The sequence below is a fragment of the Thunnus albacares genome, chromosome 14 (genome assembly GCF_914725855.1).
Source record: "Thunnus albacares chromosome 14, fThuAlb1.1, whole genome shotgun sequence".
In the NCBI taxonomy this organism is placed as follows: Eukaryota; Metazoa; Chordata; class Actinopteri; order Scombriformes; family Scombridae; genus Thunnus; species Thunnus albacares.
Window position 1 is genome coordinate 16,993,496 of NC_058119.1, and position 22,989 is coordinate 17,016,484.

The window sequence follows — 22,989 nt, forward strand, 5'->3', positions numbered from 1 at the left end:
TTAAAAATTTAAAATTAGTGGCTAGTCGTCACTTTAAATGTAAGACTCAAATTTTATCACTCAACAGCAATACATATATCAGTACCAACAATATTTTTTTTAATTACAAACTTGACTATCATTTATGCATATCATTCATATTAGAATCTTAGCTGACTTACCAATGAGTCCAGCCAGTATTAGGTGAGGAATAAAACTCATGTCTGCTTCAGTGTTGTGAGTGAATGAACACTTTCAACATTACAGCGGGTGACTCTACCTGGGTTACTTCCTCATTCAAGCAGTTCCTGCAGTAAATCTACTAGTAACAGTTTTAGTGCTTGTAAAAAAAAACTTAGTTTATTATTCCATGAGTTTTATTTACTTCATTTATAGTGACACAATGAGTTACTAAAACCTATTCTTTTTTTGTTAAAAAGTTTTTTTTTAATTATATATGTAATTTTAATAACATATATGTATATATAAAGATTTTTTTTCCTTCAAAATGTTCTTTCTAATCTACACAAATAAATGGGCATTTTTTCAGTTTATTTCGATCAATTAAGTTTAAGAAAGAAAGGAAAAGACAGATAATGGTGTATTATGACGAGTAAACCTCTAATCTCCCTGTGGCACATTTACTCTATTTATTTGTATAGCCTACTATCCTGAGCATAATCTCCATGTTAGGTGAACATCAAAACAAAGCAACTCAGCTCACGAAAGACTAGATTTATATTCAAGTACCTTTATTATATCAAAGGTAAATTTTATATGTCACATTTTACTGCAGTTCTATTTTTTGTTATGATGCAGAATTAAGTGAAAATGGGATTTGCTGCAGGATGAGAAATCATGCGCTTTGTGTAGCAATTACAAGCATTCACTCACTAATAATTATAAAGATCCACATGTATTCTTCTTTCACAAGACTGACATATTGGTCTTAGTGATAAATTGATTTTGAAGAGGGAAACAGCGCCCTAATATAGAGACAGGATTGTTGTCTTCTGCATATGATATATTTCTGCTTTTCAAAATTAATATCACAATAGAATATTGTGATAAAATAGCAGTGAAGTATAGTCTAAATCTGGGATGAGAATAAGCTTAAAGACTTTCCCTGCTTTCCCCTCAAATTTAGATTATCCTCCCTTCAGTAAACAGAAAAATATATGACCCTTAACCTTTTCTGACAACCACACTCGACAGACTGTGGCAGGAAGTTATGGCACTTTCGATGACACTTTCTGTTGCGGGTGCCACAAATGGTGGCAGCCCTGCATGATACATCCATGGGTGCATCCCAAGTCTCTTAAATTGCATCCACATTTCCCTCACTTGCGTCCTTTTCTTGCGTCTTAGTCCCTCCCGCCGTGGATGCAAGGAGAGACGCAAGGAAACCAAGCGAGGAGAGAGGAAACGAGGAAATTTGTGTTAAGAGACATGAGACGTCCTCTCCTCTGAAGCGTCATGTGAAGCGACGTCCGTTTCTGATGACGGTGACAGCTGATCACAGCTGGATCAGCTGTCAGTCGGCTTTAGCAGCTGTAGAAACTTCTGATGGAGTTTGTGTCTGCACACATGTGCACTGTGTTAATACTAATAAAGGTTCACAGTTATCACCGCTAGAGCAGCTGTTTCCTTTCTGCAGCCTGTTACCTGTTTAACAAACACCTAAATAAAAACCTGCATTCTGCATTATACTGTGTCCTGCTCAGAGGCACAGGAACCATTTCTACTCGCGGAATGCGTTTATACTCGATTATCGATTATTTGTATCTGTATCTTGTGATAATCCTGATAGTGAATTCATTATTCAATTACCCAGAATATGATCATTTCTTCTGAACACCGGAAAATATGTATTTGGAAATGGAAATGGAAATTATGTAACTCATATCAAATCCGACGCTCCGGAATTTTCAGCCTCACATGTGACTGAATGGAAATGACGACAAATGATGTAAAATATAAATGTGTTTAACTGTTATAGATGAAATTAAAGTCAGGAAGAGTCTGTCAGCAAGAAATAGTTTAATGGAGGAAATAATAGATCATGAAAAGAAAAATCTTTCTAATTTTAATTCTAATTTATTAATGGTTCTTTTGTTGATCAGGTCGACAATTAATTGATTTTAACTATATGATGAATCAGAAAACAAGTAAAGCATAAAACTTGCGAGTGATACATTTAAACTAAATCTATAATCTGTCTCCACTTCGGTATGAAACTGCAATGATGTATCAGATCAGTCAGATCAGGTGCAGCGTCCAATCAATAACTGATATCCAATAAGGGGGCGTGTCGGCTGGTAAAAGACTTCCGTGAAGGCTGCTCTTATGTTTCCTCGCTCCTCACTCCGAGCAAAATAAGAGACTTGGGACGCTCGTCAAAATGGCGCATCGGGAACAACTTCCGGTTCAGGCGAGGAGCGAGGAGCCATAAAATAAGAGACTTGAGCATCCATGGATTTGAGACGTACCCCATGGTGGTGACTATTGTGGCATCTCACCGGAAGTGCCATACTGGCTGCCACTGACACCACTGCGGGCCCTGCTGAATACTTTTCGTACAGTCCCACTTATTTTTTTCTTGATATTTTTGAAAGGGGAGAAATGGGCAGAGAAAGAGAGAGAGAGAGCTACACAATAATTAAGAATGAAAGGCATTGGCATTCCTAGTTTAAAGGACAGATTCACAATTTTTCAAGTCTTTCTTAAAACAACAGTCAGGTGCCCAAATAAACATTGAAACAGGTTTTTTTCTTGCCATAATCATTCCTCCTGTTCGTGCTGGCCATGAGAAGATCCCTTCATAATGCACTTACGATGTATTTAAAAGTTTATCTGAGGCAATATATTTCAGCCGTGCAAATTAGTCAAATCAAGTAGCCTAGATATCTTTTAATGTTAGTCTTTTCAGTGCCAAAGTCCCTCTTTTTGTTACTATACTTCCACCGCAGCTCAACAGGGAAACACTAAGGGGGAATTATATGCTAAAAAGACAGTAAATATGGCAAATGCTGATTTATTTCCTCCAGTTGGAGACCAAACGACGGTGGACATCATCACCACACGATTTCTTTAAGTTTACCAACTGTGGATGTAAATCGCGCATGCGCGTGCAGGGCCGCCGTCTCGGACGGCTGGCTACGGCTACGGCAACACCACTTAGACAAACTACATAATAGCGACAGACCCATGGACAGACCTCACCACAATGGCGGATTGCCGAGGTTGTCTTCGCCGACCTTCGATGACGCATTTATGTAACTTTGCGTAACTGCGCGAAATACAAAGCGACGCGGACAGAAGCAGAGAAGCTCCAGCTAGTATTTGGAGCTGACACCAAGCTTTCACTGACCGACTCTCCCCTACACTCATGGAGTATGGGAAAGATAGAGTGGTGGCGTTAGTAGACATGGACTGCTTTTACGTCCAGGTGGAGCAGAGGCTGAATCCAGCTCTGAGGAACACTCCCTGTGTGGTAGCCCAGTACAAGACGTGGAAAGGAGGCAGGTGAGTTTCTGACACAGAGACACTGTTTGTATGATCAGTGCAACTGATACCGCTATCTACTAGTCCCTCAATAAGTAGAAGTGATGCAAAAAAGCTCTTTTATAGTTGTACTTAGTGCTGTTGTTCATGAGACAGCAGTACAGTCAAAAAAACCGAAAATAAACCTCTTTCTCTCTCAAACACAGTTCATTCAGGCTCACTGTTATGATATCTATATTGCCAAATGCTCCTTTGGTGTATTGCAAGGTAGTAGGTGTAAATAGTACAATAAAGATGAGTATTATCAGACAAAAATAGAAGATAACTGAAAATGTAAGGAAATAGGCCTAACTGACTTGAATGACTTGATTTGCATAAAAGTTTCGTCTTGACTTTGGAGGAAGTAGTTTGACTGTAAAACCTCAACACAAGGTCCGGTCCACATACAAGAGTTTTTAGCAGCACCTCACTGTCTTCATCAGGGAGTTTGATCAGTTGTCATGTAGATGGCTTAGGTGTCATCAAATGGCCTAAATATGTAACTTCGGTTCACTCACACGATAACAGTTGTTTATACATGGGGGTAGGACTCAGGACCCCTGTCTTGGTTTAAGTATGGTCCAGCCTGTGTCTGTTCAGTTGCTCAGACCATTTACATTGCTGTCTCTGTGTTGGCAACTCACTCGCCTTCCTCTTCCACCCTACAGGTTTGCCTACAGATGAAAAGATAACCACTCTCTTCTCATTGTTTGCAAATGTGATTTAAAAATAATGTGGTTCTCAATTACATATCATCCTCTGTTAGTATCATAGCCGTGAGCTACGAGGCCAGGGCCCATGGTGTCACCAGGAACATGTGGGTGGATGATGCAAAGAAACTGTGCCAAGATCTCCAGGTGGCACGAGTGCGCGAGTCTCACGGCAAGGCAGACCTGACATAGTAAGTGCTAATGATGTGCTATGCAACTCTAAACTTACTCTTTGATAGGATGAACCGCAAAATCTGTTATCATAACATTTCCACTCCTGTGACCAGTTGTAAGCTAAATAATCTACTTCCACTCCTGTGCAGTTACAGGGAGGCAAGTGTGGAGGTGATTGAGGTGATGTCTCGCTTTGCCGTGATTGAGCGAGCTAGTATTGATGAGGCCTACATGGATCTGACTGCTGCGGTCCAGCAGCGGCTGAAGAACATGACAGACAAACAAATAGAGCCTCATTTGCTGAGGACGACATACATCCAGGGTTACCCGCAAACTTTTTCAGAACAGGAGGCATCTGCAGAGGACATTGTCTTGGATAAAGGTAGGTTATGCCAAAATGTTTACAAATCGATTACTCAACCAATTGTTTCAGCACTCTACAGAGAAGGCTGGGTTTGAAAAGTGAATAAAACTGAGACTCAGGCAGTGCACATTCCTCTAAGAGCTTCATGTTTTCCACACAGAGGTGCAGAGGTCCAGAGGTCTCCAGCAGTGGCTGGCATCAGCATCTGTTCCTCTGTCAGGAGAGCAGAACTCTGCAGAACTACGGCTAACTGTGGGGGCAATCATTGTCGAGGAAATGAGGGCAGCTGTGGAGGAACACACAGGCTTCCGCTGTTCAGCAGGGATTTCGCACAACAAGGTAGGATAAACTGACATTGGTTTATTCCTAATGTAAATGTAATGCTGGTGCAAAAGCTGTAGTTATATTTGCTGGAGTGATAATTTACTGTCTCCAGGTACTCGCTAAACTAGCCTGTGGTCTGAACAAGCCTAATCGACAAACTGTTTTGCCGTTGGACTCTGTGACAGAACTTTTCAACTCTCTACCCATTAGTAAGATGTGAGTTCAAAGTGTACCCTGCTATAAAGAATATATTCGTCACAAATCACACTCATACTCTGGCAAAGAATTGTAAAAACAGATTTTGACTAATACTGTAACTCTCGTATTGCTTATTTTACCTGCGCAGCCGTAACCTGGGGGGTAAGCTGGGTGCCTCCATTACAGAAACTCTGGGAATAGAGAACATGGGAGAGATGACTCGCTTCTCACAGGCCCAACTGGAACAGCACTTTGGAGAAAAAACAGGGTAAGACTGGTCAAATATTCATGTAAAAGACCTAAGCGTCATAAGATGACTGGCGAACAATTTAAATTGGACTTGACTTCAACTCTGAGCATTTAGTTTGCGTTTGATTGCCACCTGCATTCATCATTGAACCTCTCTCCTTTCGCAGTCAGTGGCTTTATGACTTGTGTCGGGGGATTGAGTTTGAAGCGGTGAAACCCAGACAGCTTCCCAAGTCTATCGGCTGCAGTAAAAACTTCCCCGGGAAAACATCGCTGGTTACAAAAGAGCAGGTACTGGCTGTCAGTCTATGTTCATCCACTGTTACACTGGTGTATGAAAGGTATTATCCAATCTGTCTTTTATTGTTAGTCTCATATTGACTTATTGTAATATTAACAAAAATGTGTTTCTTTCTATTAAATTATGATTGGTGAGATTGTTTTCATGTTAATAATTAATAACCTCTGTGAAGGTGCAGTACTGGCTTCATCAACTGGCCCTGGAACTGGAGGAGAGGCTAACCAAGGACAGAGAAGTGGTGAGAAAAAACTTTGGTTATGTGCTTTTTTTAATTTGACCTTATGATAGCAGTAGTTTCTGTTCCCTCTGTTGAGTTTCACATTGATGTCATATCAAGTAAATATAACTTGGTTTCAAGTCAGCGCCAGTGAAACTTCTCACCATCTGACAGAATGGTCGAGTGGCTAAGTTGTTGACAGTTGGTGTACGTCAGCTTGGGGACAAGAGGCCGAGCAGCTTCTCACGCTGCTGTGCTTTATCTCGCTACGAGGCGACCAAAATATCCGGTGACAGCTTTGCCATCATCAAGAGTCTCAACACAGCAGGAAACCACCAGGCAGCATGGTAATTAGAATATAAAAACATATTTAAAGTCATTGGTTGATCAATCCTGCGCGTTATATATCACACTCTTTCTTGCTTGATGTCCCCAGGACTCCGCCCCTCACCCTGCTACATATCTCGGCAAGCAAATTCAATGACGCTCCATCAGCAGGGGGGATAGCTGGCTTCCTTTCCAGTGATGTCACTTCAACCCAAAGTCCTTTCTCTACCACCCAGACACCCGCTGAACTGAAAAATGATTCCACATGCAAACAGCCTGGCACCATTCAGTCTTTCTTTCAAAAGGCAGCTAAGAAACAAAAACAGAAGATTACAAAAGGAGAAGAGGAGGATGATGAAGATGCAGGTCCAACAGTAATTCTCCCATCATCCTCCTCTAATAAAACCTCTGCAACTGATTGTCAGTTGGAGGCAGATACCAATTGCCCCGTTTCATCCTTCAGTCTTTCTTCTCAGTCTCAAAATGGTTCAGCCAGCCCTCATAGTGGCATCTCCTCTTTCTTCCACAAGAAGAGTGTTGAAAGAAGCTTACAGGCTGCAGCCTCGACCTTTAGCAAGCCTGAAATGGGACAAAGGCCAGGGTCTGTTGATACAGAACACCCTGATGACACTGTTACTGTTGTGTCAGGCCTGCAGGTAAAAGATAGTGATGTAAAACATAGCGCAGGGTTTACATCTCACCAGTTGCCATGTGAAGAGTTAAGGGATGAACTGGACATTGAGGCAGAGAAAAATCACCATCTTCCTAGTGTAGCCAGAGAAGACCTGATAAAATGTGATCGCTGTGATCAGGAGGTGTCAGTCTGGGAAATGCCTGAACACAATGATTATCACTTTGCCCTCGACCTCCAGAACTCACTCTCTTCATCCTCAGGTTCAGCAGCTGCCTCTTCCTCTACCTCAGGTGTCTCCCTAACTCCTCACAGAGTAGGAGCATCCTCCCGTGGTAAAACAAAAACCAGAGGCCAGTCAGGACCTCAGCCGAAAAGGCATCGCTCCCAAGGCGGAAGTACGGGCACTCTGGATTCCTTTTTCAAGAGGAACTGAAGATGGGCTGTAGAACAGCATTTTTAAATTAAATTAAAGTCAGATCTTTGATAAATGCATATATATCATAGACATACATTTGGTAAAAGAATGGAAAGCCATATTAAAACAGGATCACAATTGGACTTGTTTGAAATGATAAATGTCATTATGTTGTGTTTTAGAAGAATGTCCAAGAATTAAAGAGTTTATTTAGATAATTTGTTTTACACATGACTTTGATTGTAAAAGGAAAAGCTATTTTAATATTGTAAACCAGAGTATAAAGAAGATACTTTTCATATTTTGTGGTTGTGTACATTTTGTTGTAGTATCTTGACATACCACCAGATGCCACCAATTAGCTGAAGATACAGCAGGAATCCTCATGCAAGTTTTGTTTTCTTACAAACTCAAGAGGTACAGAAAAGTTTCTATTGTGAGACAAGAGTATATTGTAAACATTATTGAACATAAATGCACCCAGAAAGCATAGATATACTAACACAGCTTTAGGTAAATGTACTTCTTGTTTGTTTGTGGTTGTCCATAGCTAATCAGAGCAATACAGAGCACCAGCCCCACTGGTGATAAGGCCTGCAGAACTGAAAAACATACACGATGAAGGAGCCCTAAAGCTGTTTTATTATGAAGACATCACACAACTCCATAATTGGAGTTATAAATGGCAAAATATTTAAGTTGTAAAAAGAAATGTTTGTTTATTAGTCTTTGATAAAGCAACATTATGTAGATAAGTTTGTTAGACCTTTTAATATGATTGTCAGTATGATGAGAGCAATTGCAACACTGGCTGATAAGTCACACTGTTTATACTTTTTCTATCATGGTGAACCTATTGTTCTGTTGTGAGCATTGAAAGACAACTGAATGGGTAAATTATTCTTGCGTTGTCTTGCATCAGCCAGAGAGCAGATTAGGAGGAGCACAACCAGGAAAATGAAATTACAAAGCCTGTTACAACTCAATTGCGTGTAATGAGTCATGGCTCTGTGACATGTGAGCCAGCAGACAGAAAACTGTTTTTTATGATGACATGGTTGAAAACATGGTTTTTACTAAAGAGACAACAAAATTGAACAACTGCTAAGGAGATAATAAAAGTTTTATTCATGTACACCATAATACACAAATTGGATCTGTACATAAATATTGCATTTCACCCAAATGATCAAAAATATTACACTTTCAATTAAAAAGGAAAAAAAGGCTTAAATCTGATTTCAAAAAAGTGAAGATGTAATGGTGTCACAAAGAAGACTTTAACAGTGAAAACTGAATGAATTGTAAAATCTGAAACTACTAGAAATCTATAAAGTACTTCTCAGACGCATAAAAACAAACTTTAACATCTGATATACCTCTTCATAAATGCTATAAAATATTTTGGTTGAAATGCGTTATTTTTCCTCTCTTTGAGTGCACACGAACTGTGCGTAACAACAACAAAGTGGATGCAACAGAACAGGGCATACATTTCAACTGACCTCTATCCTTGATGTCAGTGAGACAACAATCTATGTATATATCACATCAACATGCAGTAATAAGACAGATGATAAGGCCAACAGCAGCCTTTAACAAAGTAGCAATTAACATTCATTTTCAAAGTTGTCTTCTAGATATCAAAAGCTGTTTCAAGGAGTAGCACCAACTTAAGTTTTTTTTTTTTTTTTTTACTAAGTTGTAAAACTTTGGGTGTGATGGAAGACTAGTTCATAGTAGTTCCATCAGGCACTGTGTTAACTCCTCCTTCAAAGTTAGTGACATCAGTAACATGAGTGAAGAGATGAAGTCAAGGTACCTCGAACATAATTACTTTTAAACAGAGCAGTTGTAACAAAGCTGCATCAGTAGGCAGCTTTATATACTGTATAATGCATAATCAAACACATCTCTTTGGGAGAAACAACTTTGTTTTTCTCTCCCGCCTCCTCCACACAAGTCAGAAAAACAGAAACCTCCACCGGAGTAGTTCTGTGAGAGTGGAATGCTGTCTATCACAATATCTACACTGACCTGAGTAACTAAAGCACTTGAAAGACAGGCAGCAAGATCTTTACCATCTCACTGCGCCATCGTGAGGCATTATTTGTGAATAAAAACATAATTCTTACAGAAAGATTTGACGTGACAAAAACCAGTTACGACGTGATTGCCAGTGTGAGTAATCTTGGCAGGTTGACCTATGAACTGGGTCAAGTTCTAACTTTGCATACCTCGCAATGCTCTTCTTCACCTTCATAAAGTGCCCTTGTCAGCATTATAGCTTCAAGAAAAGATTACTTTTGCTTCCATACAACTGACAAGCTGTGTCTGAGAACCACAAATGTCCCTCATTGCATTTGCTATTATCTCACACAATTAATTAGCAGTTACAAGAAAAAAAGATATCGTTTAAGTACTCAAATACAGCAAGATAGAGGCTTGTCATCAGTCAGGCACTATGCTGGTTTCACAGACTAGCTGCTTTGGGGCAATGACACTGGTGATACGTTACACCTTAACGTCCAAGCGTCTCATACTTGCAACTGCTGAGTTTGTAAACAATCGTCTGCCAAAGGTATATCAACACCGGCATGTACGTTTCAGTGCAAGTGTGTGGCAAGTGTGAGGAGTGCATTTAGGTGTAAACTGTGTGAGCAGCACTTCATCGCAGTTGTGAGACAGCAATGTCGCTGTTGCAACTTATTGATCTGCCAACGGTGTTCCTGACACTCAATTTCACTTTGGTAGATGGTGCTAAGTGAATGTGTTATAGAGTTGAAAGACTACCTCTTATCAGTGCCATGAAAAACAAACACTCTTTAAAACCTCAACACCAGAGAGCACACTAAAATATCAGCAGTTCTTTAAAAGGCTGAAGAGGACAAATACAGAAGATGGTGCCGAAAAGGCTTTGAAAAAGGGCAAAAAAAAGATCCCCCCAACAAAATCCTGTGAGAGGGATTTACTGTGCAGGGAACAGGGCAGAGAGAGGGAGGTTACTTATATAGAGCACCTTGTTTTGGGATGGGACGGTGTTTTCTGTTGTGGTTCTCAGAGAAACTTTAGGCTTCCTCATACTCGCTTTGGGATGGCTGGTACTGCGCGATGGGTTGTAACTTAGTGACGTGGCCGATACCTTTGGTCACGCCCTCTCTGAAGAGCACCTTCGCTCCCACCTTCAGGTACTCCGGGTGCTTGATGAATCTGAAACGGACCACTGCTTTCTCCCCTGTCCTCAGCTCTTCCTGTGGCACATTGATGTATCACAAGAAACAGGAGGAAATGAAAGAAAGAATAATCCAAAAATGTAAAGTTGGACATCATTTGCTTAGGATAGAGCAAGCCCTGGTTTTAGATGCAGAAGTCAACTTTCAGATACTTATATTTGTAGCTCAGTGGATGAACTAACCTTGCCATAAACAGCTTCCACAGTGGCGGTCTGTCTCACATTGCCAATGTGCACAGTAACCTGGAAACCCTTGTGGAAGGTCTTAGCGTGAAAGAGCAGCACAATCTCAGCCTCAAACATCCAGCAGATGGTGGGATCCATCTCTGGACTCACCATTACCATGCCCTGTGAGAATGTGTGTGACATAATAAAATATAGTTTAATTTTAACCATCCACTTAATCTTAGTAGTCATTCACACCTATCTGGTAAACTGATTAATCAGTAATAATAATAACATGGTTTGGTGTCAAATCTTCCATATGAATTAGTAATAAAGTTCCAAGCTAGAAATTTGGCATTGTGTGTCTGACCTTGCGTAGTAGTGACCGGTCGAAGTTGCCCAGTGCGAGTGTAGCAGCCTGGCCGGCCCGGAGCACCCTGCATGCCGAGCGGTTCCTTTGGATGCTCCCAACAGTCAACTTGTGAAACTGGCCCAAGTCTGTGGGCCCTACTACAAGATGATCTCCCTCACGGCAAATACCACTGTGCAGTCAAAGAGAATACTGGGTCACATAGATTTCCCAAAAAATGCAATTTGAATGGAAGAACGTGAGGTATGCATTTCAACAAACTGACCTGTACAAAGTCCCTCCAACCACAGTCCCCACCTCTGGCACTGTGTAGATCTCATCCACCTGTAACAGGATGTACAGGTGGATGCATTTGTATATTTACACTTCATCTGTAAGGGTGTTTGAGTATGTGCCATAAATACATAAATGTGTGTCTCAGATCTACCTGAAACTCAGTTAGCTGTTGCATAAGTTCCTCCTGTTCCTTGCTGTTGCTGAGAGGAGGGATGATGTTGAAGAAGACCTTTAGCAAGTCCAGACTCTCTCCAGACACACTGGACAAGGTGAAGATAGGTGTGATGCTGCCGGGGAGAACACAGTCATGTGATTAGGACACACAGACATCACTGGCTAGTTTCTACCTTCTACTTAACTATAAAACATTAAATGGAATACAGGTTTATGCACTCATTCAACTATGTATATGTATGCGTTTCATACTTTGGTGACTGGGCAAACTGCTGTGCTGCCGTGACGGCGTCGTCCGTGCTGCCTACAACCATAGGCACCTTGTTGCAGCCCGGCTGCTTCAGGACACGCTCCAACTGCCGCACTGTGCGCTCCACAGTGGCCCGTGTACACAGGTCCACCTTACTGATGACGATGAAGATGGGTACCTTCAAGGCCATGGCTAGCCCAAGATGCTCCCGCGTTGTACCAGCTGGAAGAAGGAGAGTGGGGAGAGAATAAGTGAAGTCCAGTCAGAGGGTTATGTAACATGTCGATTTCACACCGATAAATCATCAGCTGCACGTCATTTATCATGCTTTCACATGTAAGCACACAATGTTCATTCTTGGTTTTGAGTATAATATTTAAATACGGATCAATTTGCATCAAATGTCCCGGGCAACCGATCCTGTCCTTTGGACACATAAGGAAATTCACATCCGTGCAGAGGAGGATTGTTGTGACCTGAAATAACATCGCTTATCTAATGCGAGTCTGAGGGTATTCAACAGATAAAAGCAGGTAAAATTTACCATGACGTATGTTTGTTATTATGTCATGAGAGGAAGTAAACATGATAGCAGTGCAGGAATATACTCAACCATATAGCAATCATGTTACTAATGCCTGATTTTGTCTTCTCACAGAACTAGCAGTGTCCTAGTGGCTCATGTTTCTTTGTAAACAAATTTGGCACGTGAGAGAAAGAGATATGTATAGTAGATCACGTCCTGTGACATGACCCCAACATTCATTTACGGGTTAATGGACACTCAGAGTACCCTGACCCCTCGTCAGCTGGGCAGAGGATTGTTTTTCTTGTGTGTTATTCCCAGTTCACTCGAGGTAGAGGTGCACAGGGAAAATCAAAGTCCCTCATCCTTTGTAAAGGTGATGATGGTTGAAGTGGTGGTGCCAAAATATTTGGTAAAGCATCTCTGTGATACAAGATGATTACCTGCACTATAGCTCGTCACACATACCTAAGACAAGACGTATACATTACACAGATCCATTACTCTGTTTCATAATTAAAGCTGGGACTCTTGGGTTGCAGACACCATGTCTTCTTTCTGCCTCTTGTATAGCTAATGTGGTCCTCATTCTTGACCCCATTTCCCCCAGCATGCCCTATTTTTTGAACAGACACCCACACAAAGACAGCAACATCTACAGGGTACCAGGGAAGAAATTCAAGCACAATTATCAATCAACGAATAAGGTTTTATACTCTATAAGACTTCCAGAGGAAAATCAGTGGTCCTCTTTGGAGCCTATCTCAGTTTATGTCTGCAGTGTAGTAATACTTTTTTTTTTTTAAATTTCATATCCATACCCTTTTTATGCCTCATGTAGCTTAAGTGCTAAAAGTATTTTCCATACTAAGCATTAGGCCTGAACCTATTTTCCGTGTAGAGAAATTATTTTTTTCACAGCAGTGGATGTAATTTTATTTTTTCAGGTCAGACATTACTGTGCGGTAATTTATTGAACACAACAATACATCCAAATCCAATGTACACTAACCATAGAATTGCTAGTTTCTCTTCACATGGATGAAAATGATAACAACAATCCAGCCATACCAGCTCTTCAATTATATTGTGACTATGCTGTGGACATTACTCAGCGTTACACTGTTTTTCTACTTGTTTATCTACTTATTCTACTACTGCAGGTAGAAAATATCACTTTTGTCTCCTTGTTAATTTTTGCTATCTCAAAGGACAGGACGTGGGTCGGAGTTCTTTTACAACCTTTTGCACAATAAGGGAAATGTTCAAGTAACAAGCACTTTAATAAACCTGAAAACTGCCTGCCATACATTAACAGCAGCTGAATATAGTTCACCTAAAAATGCCAGCAAATCACAAGCTGGAATGCAAAGTAACAAGTGTTATCTCCAAGGCTCAGGTTTCAACTGCATGTCTCCTTGCCATTTCCAAAAGGAAAGCAAAACTGCAGATTTCTTAATAAACTTTCGGCTATTGCTTTCAAAAACAAAGCAAAAACAGATTCTATACAGAGAGCCTCAAGCGTTGAACGGTGTCTTCTTATCTGGATGCACTCGCTGTGCCTGTCAAAGCCCCTCCTCCCCCCCCCCGTCATCTGGCAGAGTTAAACAGAGCTTCAGACATGTCAGGATGGCCGAGCGGTCTAAGGCGCTGCGTTCAGGTCGCAGTCTCCCCTGGAGGCGTGGGTTCGAATCCCACTTCTGACAACAACTTTTTTTTTTTTAACCAATTCCTACAAACTACCATGTAAACTAAATGGTGTTCTACTTTCAAAGCTTTTGCAACTTATTGTACATATAAAGAAGTAAAAATGTAGAAAACAGTAGGTCAGGTTTCACAGTATGTGCTGGACATGCATACCATACAAGCTTCCTTTCTTCTGTGCCATTATAAAAAGTCTGACTTGGCGAAGACATATTTCTGACATAACGCACTAATACTGAATCTATTAATCAAAAAAGCCGTTAAAATGTTATGACAAAGTAAGGCTCATTATTTTTACTTTTTATTTTCAAGTAAAATTTGAAAACTTTGTGAAGATCAGATTTTAAAAAATAGATAAATAAAGGTGAAAATAATGTTATAAAAATACAGTTGTTCTCTTCATTTCTATTACCGCAAGTATTTTCTGAGCTGTTGCCTGACACAAGTGAAATTTTGTTCACCATAAACTGGGGTTAAAAATGTCTGAGCATACAATCTGGGTGCAATCTTTTTAAAAATCTGGGTATTTCATCACAGAAAACAAGGGGCCTTACCCAGATGTAAAAGCCTATAGCCTGTATGTATTTGGGCCATAACTTCTATGGTGACCGTCAAGTGTTTTGTCCTTAAGTCAGCATTATTGACATACTCTGTAGCTTACTGCCCCACTTGCAGGTGTCAGGTTGACCAAGTCCACATGGGACCAAGCACAGAGCTACCTCCGGTGGGTCAGAGGACTCTTATGTGAATGAATGGTATCTGAGATATTTTGGGACCAGTAGTGGCAGGCAGGGGCGTCTGGTCTCTTACATAAGCTCAGATATCACATGTTTGCAAAGTGTGGAGTTGCGGTGAAAACAAACACTGACTCTGTGCGTCAGACTGCCCTTCCAACTGTGGGCCTGATAGCCTGTGTCTCTGTGATAGACTCACTTTCAATTTAATTTCCCTGTTTAACAGTCAAGTGACTGGATTAAGTTCACACAGACAGACATGCAGACTTTCTACCTGACATACAATGACGCTCACAAAAAGTATTTGAAACTTAAATCAATTAATCAGTACTCACCAATACCGGTATTTGCGCTGACGACCAGCATAGCGAAATCAGGACAGTAGCTGGTGAGGCCAAAGATGGTGGTCTTCAGGTACTTGTGGTGACCCGCAAGATCAATGAATGTGATCATTTTAGAGGCACTCTCACAAATCTCCTCTGCTGTCCGAGACTCGCTGTAATTCACAACCTAAGAAAAAAATGAACCAAATCTGTAGATGTAGTAGTTTATATTTTTTTGTCTTATCTACTTTGAACATCTTGATAAGTAAAAGTAAAAATAATGTATTAAACCTGTGTTGCGGGTTGCTACACATCACAGATTCTCAAGTGATAAATCTTTTCTCACCTCTCCTTTACTATTGAAGCCAAGGATCTCAAAGCTGATGCTTGAAGTGCGTCCAGTCTGGATCTCATGGAGATGTCTGAAGAGGTTGAGCCTCGCTCTTCCCCGTCCATTGTCCAGCTCACCCTGTGTCAAAACACCCAACAGAGTAGACTTGCCCGAGTCCACATTACCCAGTACGGCTACTCGTAGGTCCAAGAACTTCAGGAAAAACAAGAAGGAAAAATTATTATTAAAAATCAACTAATCAACAACAAAAAATCAACTCCAGGCAAAAAAGCAGCATGCTTTCACAGAGGTTCTACTAACCTGTTGGTCATCTGGCACCTTACGAATGAGAACTTCAGCAATCTTACGAGGCACATCAGAGTCATAGTCCACCTCTCGCTCTCTAAGAACAGTGATGTCAGCTCCGACTCTGTCAGAAAACAAACAAACAAATAAATAAATTATGGTTTTTAGATATGTATTCATTTTTTTATTTTTTATTATTTATCTGGTTCTGATTAGGAGCAACGTTAACTCAATCACTCAATAACTGAATGTGAAACACATTCAGTAAGTTTTTAACAACAAGTGAATTAGATACTTTCTGGACTTACTTCTCTGCCAGCCTATGGAGGGTTTTCAGCGATGCCCTCATGTCCTCCTCTGATAGTCCCACCAACATGCCATTATCTTCAACACCAATTTGATAGACAGCTTCACCTCGACCCTCCTGCAGACGCCATTTCATTTGTGTTGCCAGATGCTCAAAGCGGTATTGCGTAGGGTTCACTAGCTTGAGCTGGACAGGGGAAAGATTACAGAAATCAGTGCTGAACTTAAACCTAAACTGTAGAAATTTATACCTAAAATGGGTGTAGTCAGTCGTTAAATAATTCTGATGAAAATAACTAATATCACAAAGGACTGAGGTGATAAAAATGAGAAATAAATCTCTATTGATGTGATGGGGGAAGCAGCTATCCAGACCATACTAAAAATGGTGTTGCTAATCCACAGTGGTGTTGGTTTTCCACAGTAGACCACGTGAGACTACACTTAAATATTCTCACGTATTACCCACATGTTGCTGACAGCTCGTTACAATGATGACTGATATACTTATGACCTCCACATTCTTGTCATGAAGAAGCTGACCTAACCACGAGCCGTCATCATTAAGGTGTTATATGAAGCAATTAACTCACTTTGAGGACAAAATGTCTTTTGAACACAACAAGGTCCTTCCGTGACACCTAATTTGCTTACCTTGTACTCTATATTGCCCTCTTCAGCCTAAGAGATGAACAGAGAAACAAAGAGCGTCAGACAGAGACAGAACAGGAACAACAGCTGTCAGACTGTAGAGAGGTGAGACAACAGGCCATTGATTTGTTAAAAACACACAAAGAAAAGCAATCTGACTGAATGAGTGGTCACTGCACTACTGTGAATAGGTAGTCACTGAGAGCTATACAAACTGACTAACTGCTTAGCTTGCCTTAATACACAGCTACTTAATGTGTTATTAGACAAAACACATAAACATGTAAAAGTCAATTGCCATTTAGGGTTAGCTGGTCAATATTCCTATAAGTGGGACAGATGTCTCACATGTATTCTAACAATGATCACTGCATGACAGTGGAGCTGGTTTCATGTTGTACATGAGCTATGGAATATGTTGAGACTTGCCCCATGAAGAGTTTATGGACATGTTGCTGTGAGGACACTGCACATCTCCCTGCAATTACTTACACTGATATTTAAAACAAACTCTAAATCAAACCCCAAACTGCTTCTATTAGGCTAAGGGTTAAATTAGGCTGAGCTTTAGCTTAGCTTGATCGAGATCAACATTCTTTCTTTCACGTTCTTGAGAAAATAATCAACTATTTAACACGTTTAAATTTAGGTCACTACACAATTATCTGTCTTTCGTTACTGTGTAGTAACACAGTCCTTGGCTGAGTGAATGTCAGTTGTGTATTAGTCGCATTAGTTGAATATTTGGTCGACCGCGTACACACCCGCCCCCTGTTAGATATTTACAAACACAGCTGTTCTTCCGCTGCTAGCAAGCACAACACTGCGCAGCGATAGCAAGCGACTTTTAATTAGCACACATTTGGCTTGCTACTGATAAACTACACTTAATGTTCAAACTGTAAAACAACAGATATTAGATTGCAAATGTTAGCCGGATAAAACCCTCTCATTCATTTTCGTTTACGTTTCCGACTAGCTACGTGTCACTGCAGGTTCAAACACAAGTCAGCTAACCCCGAGGACAGGAAATGAAATGGAAAGTCTACTTTTATCAGCGTAACACATCACAACATGCACACAAACACACATTTATGCAAAGTTGTTTTGTTGTTGACTTTGCTAAATAATATTAGCTGTGCATGCTAGCTTCACTGTGTTGTTGGCGTCATTTCAGCCTTACCTCTGGAGGTAGATACGGGGTGTTATTGCTTGGTTTGAAGTTGCGGAAAGATCGAGCCTTTGCTTTCTTGTTTTTTGCAGAGGCTTTTTTGGGGGCTGTTCCCATCCCAAAGGCATTTCCAGGCTTGACGTTGGACGCAACACCTTGAGATCCAGAGCCTTGTCCATTTCCTGAGCCAAATAACTCCGATACCCGCGCATCCATCAGCTACTTTGGGACCTAGCGTTAACTTGCAAGCTTACCACTAACGTTACCTGGATAAATATGATGTTATGTTAAAATGCGCCTAGATCCAGGCATGCAGGTGTTTGAATTTGAGTGTAATAATTACCCTGCTAGTGGTAGCTTACAGCCCCCAAAATGAAAACAAGGCACCGACAACCCCCAAGCCCTCCAAACCGAACAATAACAGCACCGTCCGACACTAGCGTTTTGAGTTTACAGTGGACCTACGTCACAGCCCTAAATGTCAAAGGGTGTGCCTGATTTGTACAACCGCTCAGCGCCAGTGAGCGGTTCTCATTGTTTTCTCACAAGATTGCGTGTATGTCTAAACCCCGCCTGCCTAGCCAACGTTTAAAAAAACATCGTACTTACACTGCTTCCCAGCGCTTCGCATCGGACGAAAAAGGAAATAACACAGTTGTTTACAAAGAGCGTCGAAAGCTTGTTTGCAAAATATGATGCCACAAGAGCGAAAAAAGGTGTCATCAACTTAGTCATCTAGTTTCTGGCATGGAATTTGACTTATACGCCGGCATTCTGAGGCTTTAAAATATCTGTGCATTTATATTCAAAGATGTTCACGCTAAACAAAGACAGCACAGACAAAGACAAAATAATATAAAGCGTTAGATTCTCATAAAAGTGTTGTTTCAGTGTTTCACCAACAAATGGTATGTTCCCATTAAAGAAAAGCAGGTGTTTCGGTTTAACCGTGTTATCTGGTGACTTTCAGGGGAATATGTGGTGGTTGTCGTGGTGACGGCAGCTGTTGAAAACACGAACAGAAAGTCCTCTTAAAATCTTAAATTATCGTATGTTCAACACAGTATATACTCGTCTGTTCCTCTTTGTATTACATTATGTAAATTAAATGGTGTTACCAGCAAGAAGCATTCACATTTCCTCACTTATCTTTCTGAAATTAATCTTTTTAAATGGCTTGCTTGTCGGCCTGTTAATGTGTTATCCATATAGACTGTGTAAAAATAATATAGTTCTTAACAATTATTATCTGATTTTTTATACACTATTGCAGTAGGCTATGGTAGTGGTGGAAGAATTACTAAGATCCTTTACTTAGGTAAAAATGTAGAAGTATTACAAGCTAAATATACTAGTACTAAAGTAAAAGTTTGGCTATTTATTTTGCTTAAAATCAGGCTGCTGATATATTAAACAAATTTAACAGTCAATGCATAAGCAGCATTTTATTTCTGTAGCTGGTGGAGGTGAAGCTACTTTGAACTGCTTTAGAAGAGTCACACGATAAATCTGAGGGGCTGTCAGATTACAGATTGGGTAGGAAAGAAGAAAAAACATAGTTCTGCTACATAAATCTGGAAATTATTTTTTCAGTTCTTGTCTTTAATATTTGTGTTTTTGTGACTTGGCTGTCATAGACCAAACAAACAAACACACAAACAAATACAGACACTTGAGTGGTGAGAGTCCTTTACCATATCTAGGGGACAACAGTGCCATCAGGTGTTTGGTTGAAAACAGGACTCCTATATTGGTTCTTACTATTCAGTGGAAGTTAAATAATAAAATACCTAACTATTAACTAATCATTTTGGCCATAGTTTTTGACACCATTCCTCTTTGGCTTTGAAAAAATAATATTCAGACAGGTGGTCTTTAAATTCAGCTGAAAGTGTGGACATTGGTCACCTAGACATAAAACATTTGTGTATCACTCCATTTGTCTGTAACCATTTTCTAATTGTGAAAATGATTTGAAAATGTTACTAAATGGCTTTGGTTCAACTCATTCAACAAATTTGTTTTGAAAATGTATTAAATTCACCTCCAGACTACATTTGAACTGAAACCAGTTGTTGCCAGCTGAGTGGATGTACATCACATTTGCTCCTGTTGCTGCAATTACTTTTCACGTGTAGCCTGTGTTTTTAGAGGTGGTGTCACTCTCAGGCTACTCAGGTACAAACAGTGTATTTCCCAACATTATAACATCCTCCACAGAGAGATTTCTTCAGTTTTATATGTCTGGATTCATTTATTTGTTCATGCTTTATTCAGCAGTTTCCTTTTTTTCATTTTAATAATGCAGTTTGATCTTTAGAGTCACATAAGAGGATCATAAGAACTCTTTTCTAGAACTCTTTCAACATCTTCCCCACACATTTATGAATACAATATCTTAAAAGTTAGGTTTCATTGCCTCTTGCATAGAACATTTTAATCCAAAAAAAGTATTTCACATAATACAAGTACATACTGCATTTCAACACATGAAATTCAAATGCTGTTTTACAGAGCTTAAAACACACAGTTAACATGAACTGTGACTGCTTGTTTCTGCAAAGAGGCTGAAATTTTGAGAAAAGTCAGCCAACTCCCCTCTGGGGAATGAATAGTTCCAGAGTGTGACATTACTGAAAGTCAACACTGATTGGACAGGCGACCTCTGATGTAGGGGCTCAGCCCATTCTGTCCTGGCTGAGAGAAATGTTTTGGGATTTTTTAGCCTTAAGCTCCGTCAAACACCCACATTCACATGTAGATACAACATTCCCTTGGTTCTGTTGTTTTGGTTAAAATGAATTATTCACTGGTGATTTTGTTCTGTGTGGGTCTACTGCACCAGACCACGAATACTGTCCTCATGGATAAACTAGGAGACAACAAGATTTGTGGAGACGCAGAATGCTCATGTAAGTCAGAAGAGCATGAAAAAGTAGCATGACCTGCATGTGTGCAACATAGTTCTGGAAACTATCATTGATTAGATCATGCAATAGAACGCATGTGCTTGTTAACTTTTTCTGCAAAAACAAAAGTAGATTTTTTTTTCATCTGTATTTCCCCTGCCTCTTTTCTTTTGTGCTTTATTAGATGTTCTCTCAATGGCCACAGCCTTGGATGACTTTGTAGCTCCTGACTGCAGATTCATCAACATGAAGAAGGGTCAGATGGTTTATGTGTACTCTAAACTCGTACCAGAGGAGGGCGCCGGAGTCTTCTGGTCTGGAAGTGTATGTAATCTTTTGTTACATGTTATTGAGTAGCAGTGCCAACTTACAGTCAGTTGCAAAAGGCAAAGACAATGTGGAAAGCTGTGACAAAGAAGTGTGGCCTTTCTGACAAGAGCAATTATATCAAGAAAGACATTTGGTTATATATTTGATTTCATTGTCCAAAACAAATAAGCATTTAAATTATATTTGTTTTGTATGGAGGGTTAAATATATAAAGTGTTTACTGTATAATGTGGTGTATGGTAATTTGAAAGAGAGGCCATGTTATTTTCACTGGCAGGTTTATGGTGAGCGGTATGTGGATCAGATGGGCATCATTGGATACTTCCCTGCAACTATGGTGAAGGAGATGCAGAAGTTTAAGGAAGACACAGTGGAGATTCCCACAACCGTGAGTATATACACAACTTTGTCTCTTTAATAGGAAAATGTCTGAGATGCATATTTTTATTTTTCTATAGTGATAGATTTTAGTCCTCATTTATCTCATTTTATTCAATTTTTGTTTTGTCTTTGCAGGAAATGGACTTCTATTGTGATTAAGGCACAAAAGGTTGAAGCTTCTTTTTCTCAAGTCTTGTGCTTGTTGTAGTTATTCAGGCTATTATAAAGGAAAGTACAGATTTCTTCCCTGGAGCAGGTGTGTCAGATCATGTGCCATTACATCAAGTGGTGTTGTTTCCGGCTGAAACGAAAACCTGGACGTTCTCAGCTGTCCATAGCCCAGAGTCTGACACCCCTGCTGTTGAGTCAGCAAGTCGTATCTGTCTTGCTCTGTCTTACATTCAGTAACAGACTATTTGCTCAATAAAGCTCTTTCATGTCAATGCAAAATGTTGATGTGAATGTTGATTTGAAAAGATAAGAATTTGTTTTTATTGCAACTTGGACTTTTGACACAATGAATTGTTGAGAGGTTGAAGACCCACTCAAAGACTTATCAAAGACTTTTTTGGAAACTATCTGCATTGCACACAGTAAGTTAGGATTAATGATTAAGCAGCAAGGAAATAAATGATCTGCTTATCTCTTCTTTTTCAAAACACATTTTTTTTAATGAAATCCATTAATCAGGGAATATACCAAATTAGTCATGTTATCTATTAATTTTTATTCATTGATATTCAATTTTTGTAGACAATTAATATGCCCCAATCCCCTCTCTTACACATGCATCCAAAAACAAATGGACAAACTGATTGTACTGTATAAACCAAGTTAACTGATACACATTGAGGGTTATGAGAGAGAAGATATGTGTGGCATCAGTGCAGGTGAAATGCTGAGTTATGGTGGCATCTGTTGCAACAGCAATGAGATGGAAATGTAATGAGATGAGATGCAATGCTGAAAAATGAAGTGTAACAAATCTATTGACTACAGCAGTACTCAGTACACACAGAAAATAGAAAGACGAAAGGCGACGGACATAGACAATTACTCTTTTTATGTGGGCACTTTATACGTGAGGAGGGTTGAAAGTGATAAAGCTGGAAATGGCAATATCTTTTTTAAGAACTGACTTTTTATGCACTAAGCAACAGTCTTATTTTCACACAGACTCAATTATTTCTTCTTCCTCACCTCCCAACTGTTTCTCTGTTAATTCAGTTTATTGACATGGCCAATCCTCAAACATTCATCAAACTAAAATTACAGCAGTCTACAAAACAAATGACTAATAAAGTGTTCAGTGTTTGTTTTATTAAGTGATGAGGCTTACTTCCCCTGTATATGAGACAGCAATTATTTGAATGATTGAGACAGGGATGTTTTTTGTTGGGAAGGCAACACAAACA

The 22,989-nt window shown here is 39.9% G+C and overlaps 3 protein-coding genes and 1 non-coding gene across 4 annotated transcripts; 3 read left to right on the top strand and 1 right to left on the bottom strand.

The window, feature by feature from the left end:
- Positions 1-3,196: 3,196 nt before the first annotated feature.
- Positions 3,197-10,354, top strand: polh (polymerase (DNA directed), eta). Its single transcript, XM_044373754.1, has 10 exons — positions 3,197-3,504; positions 4,289-4,423; positions 4,556-4,788; positions 4,931-5,109; positions 5,207-5,310; positions 5,441-5,560; positions 5,709-5,832; positions 6,015-6,080; positions 6,234-6,406; positions 6,496-10,354. Exons 1-10 carry the CDS (start codon positions 3,368-3,370, stop codon positions 7,451-7,453), a joined length of 2,229 nt encoding a protein of 742 aa, XP_044229689.1. The 5' UTR covers positions 3,197-3,367; the 3' UTR covers positions 7,454-10,354.
- On the bottom strand, positions 8,541-18,429 carry gtpbp2a (GTP binding protein 2a). The gene is made up of 12 exons (XM_044373761.1): positions 17,967-18,429; positions 16,787-16,813; positions 16,135-16,319; positions 15,842-15,950; positions 15,536-15,733; positions 15,202-15,376; positions 11,905-12,124; positions 11,630-11,765; positions 11,468-11,526; positions 11,203-11,374; positions 10,851-11,015; positions 8,541-10,686 (listed from the first exon to the last, which is right to left on the bottom strand). Exons 1-12 carry the CDS (start codon positions 18,168-18,170, stop codon positions 10,504-10,506), a joined length of 1,833 nt encoding a protein of 610 aa, XP_044229696.1. The 5' UTR covers positions 18,171-18,429; the 3' UTR covers positions 8,541-10,503.
- Positions 14,052-14,134, top strand: trnal-cag. Its single transcript has one exon. It is a non-coding gene; the product is annotated as a tRNA-Leu (tRNA).
- A 2,214-nt stretch (positions 18,430-20,643) lies between the features above and the next one.
- LOC122997558 (otoraplin-like) lies at positions 20,644-22,017 on the top strand. The gene is made up of 4 exons (XM_044373781.1): positions 20,644-20,866; positions 21,048-21,187; positions 21,471-21,581; positions 21,710-22,017. The coding sequence occupies exons 1-4, from the start codon at positions 20,752-20,754 to the stop codon at positions 21,731-21,733; spliced, it is 390 nt and encodes a 129-aa protein (XP_044229716.1). The 5' UTR covers positions 20,644-20,751; the 3' UTR covers positions 21,734-22,017.
- Positions 22,018-22,989: the final 972 nt, after the last annotated feature.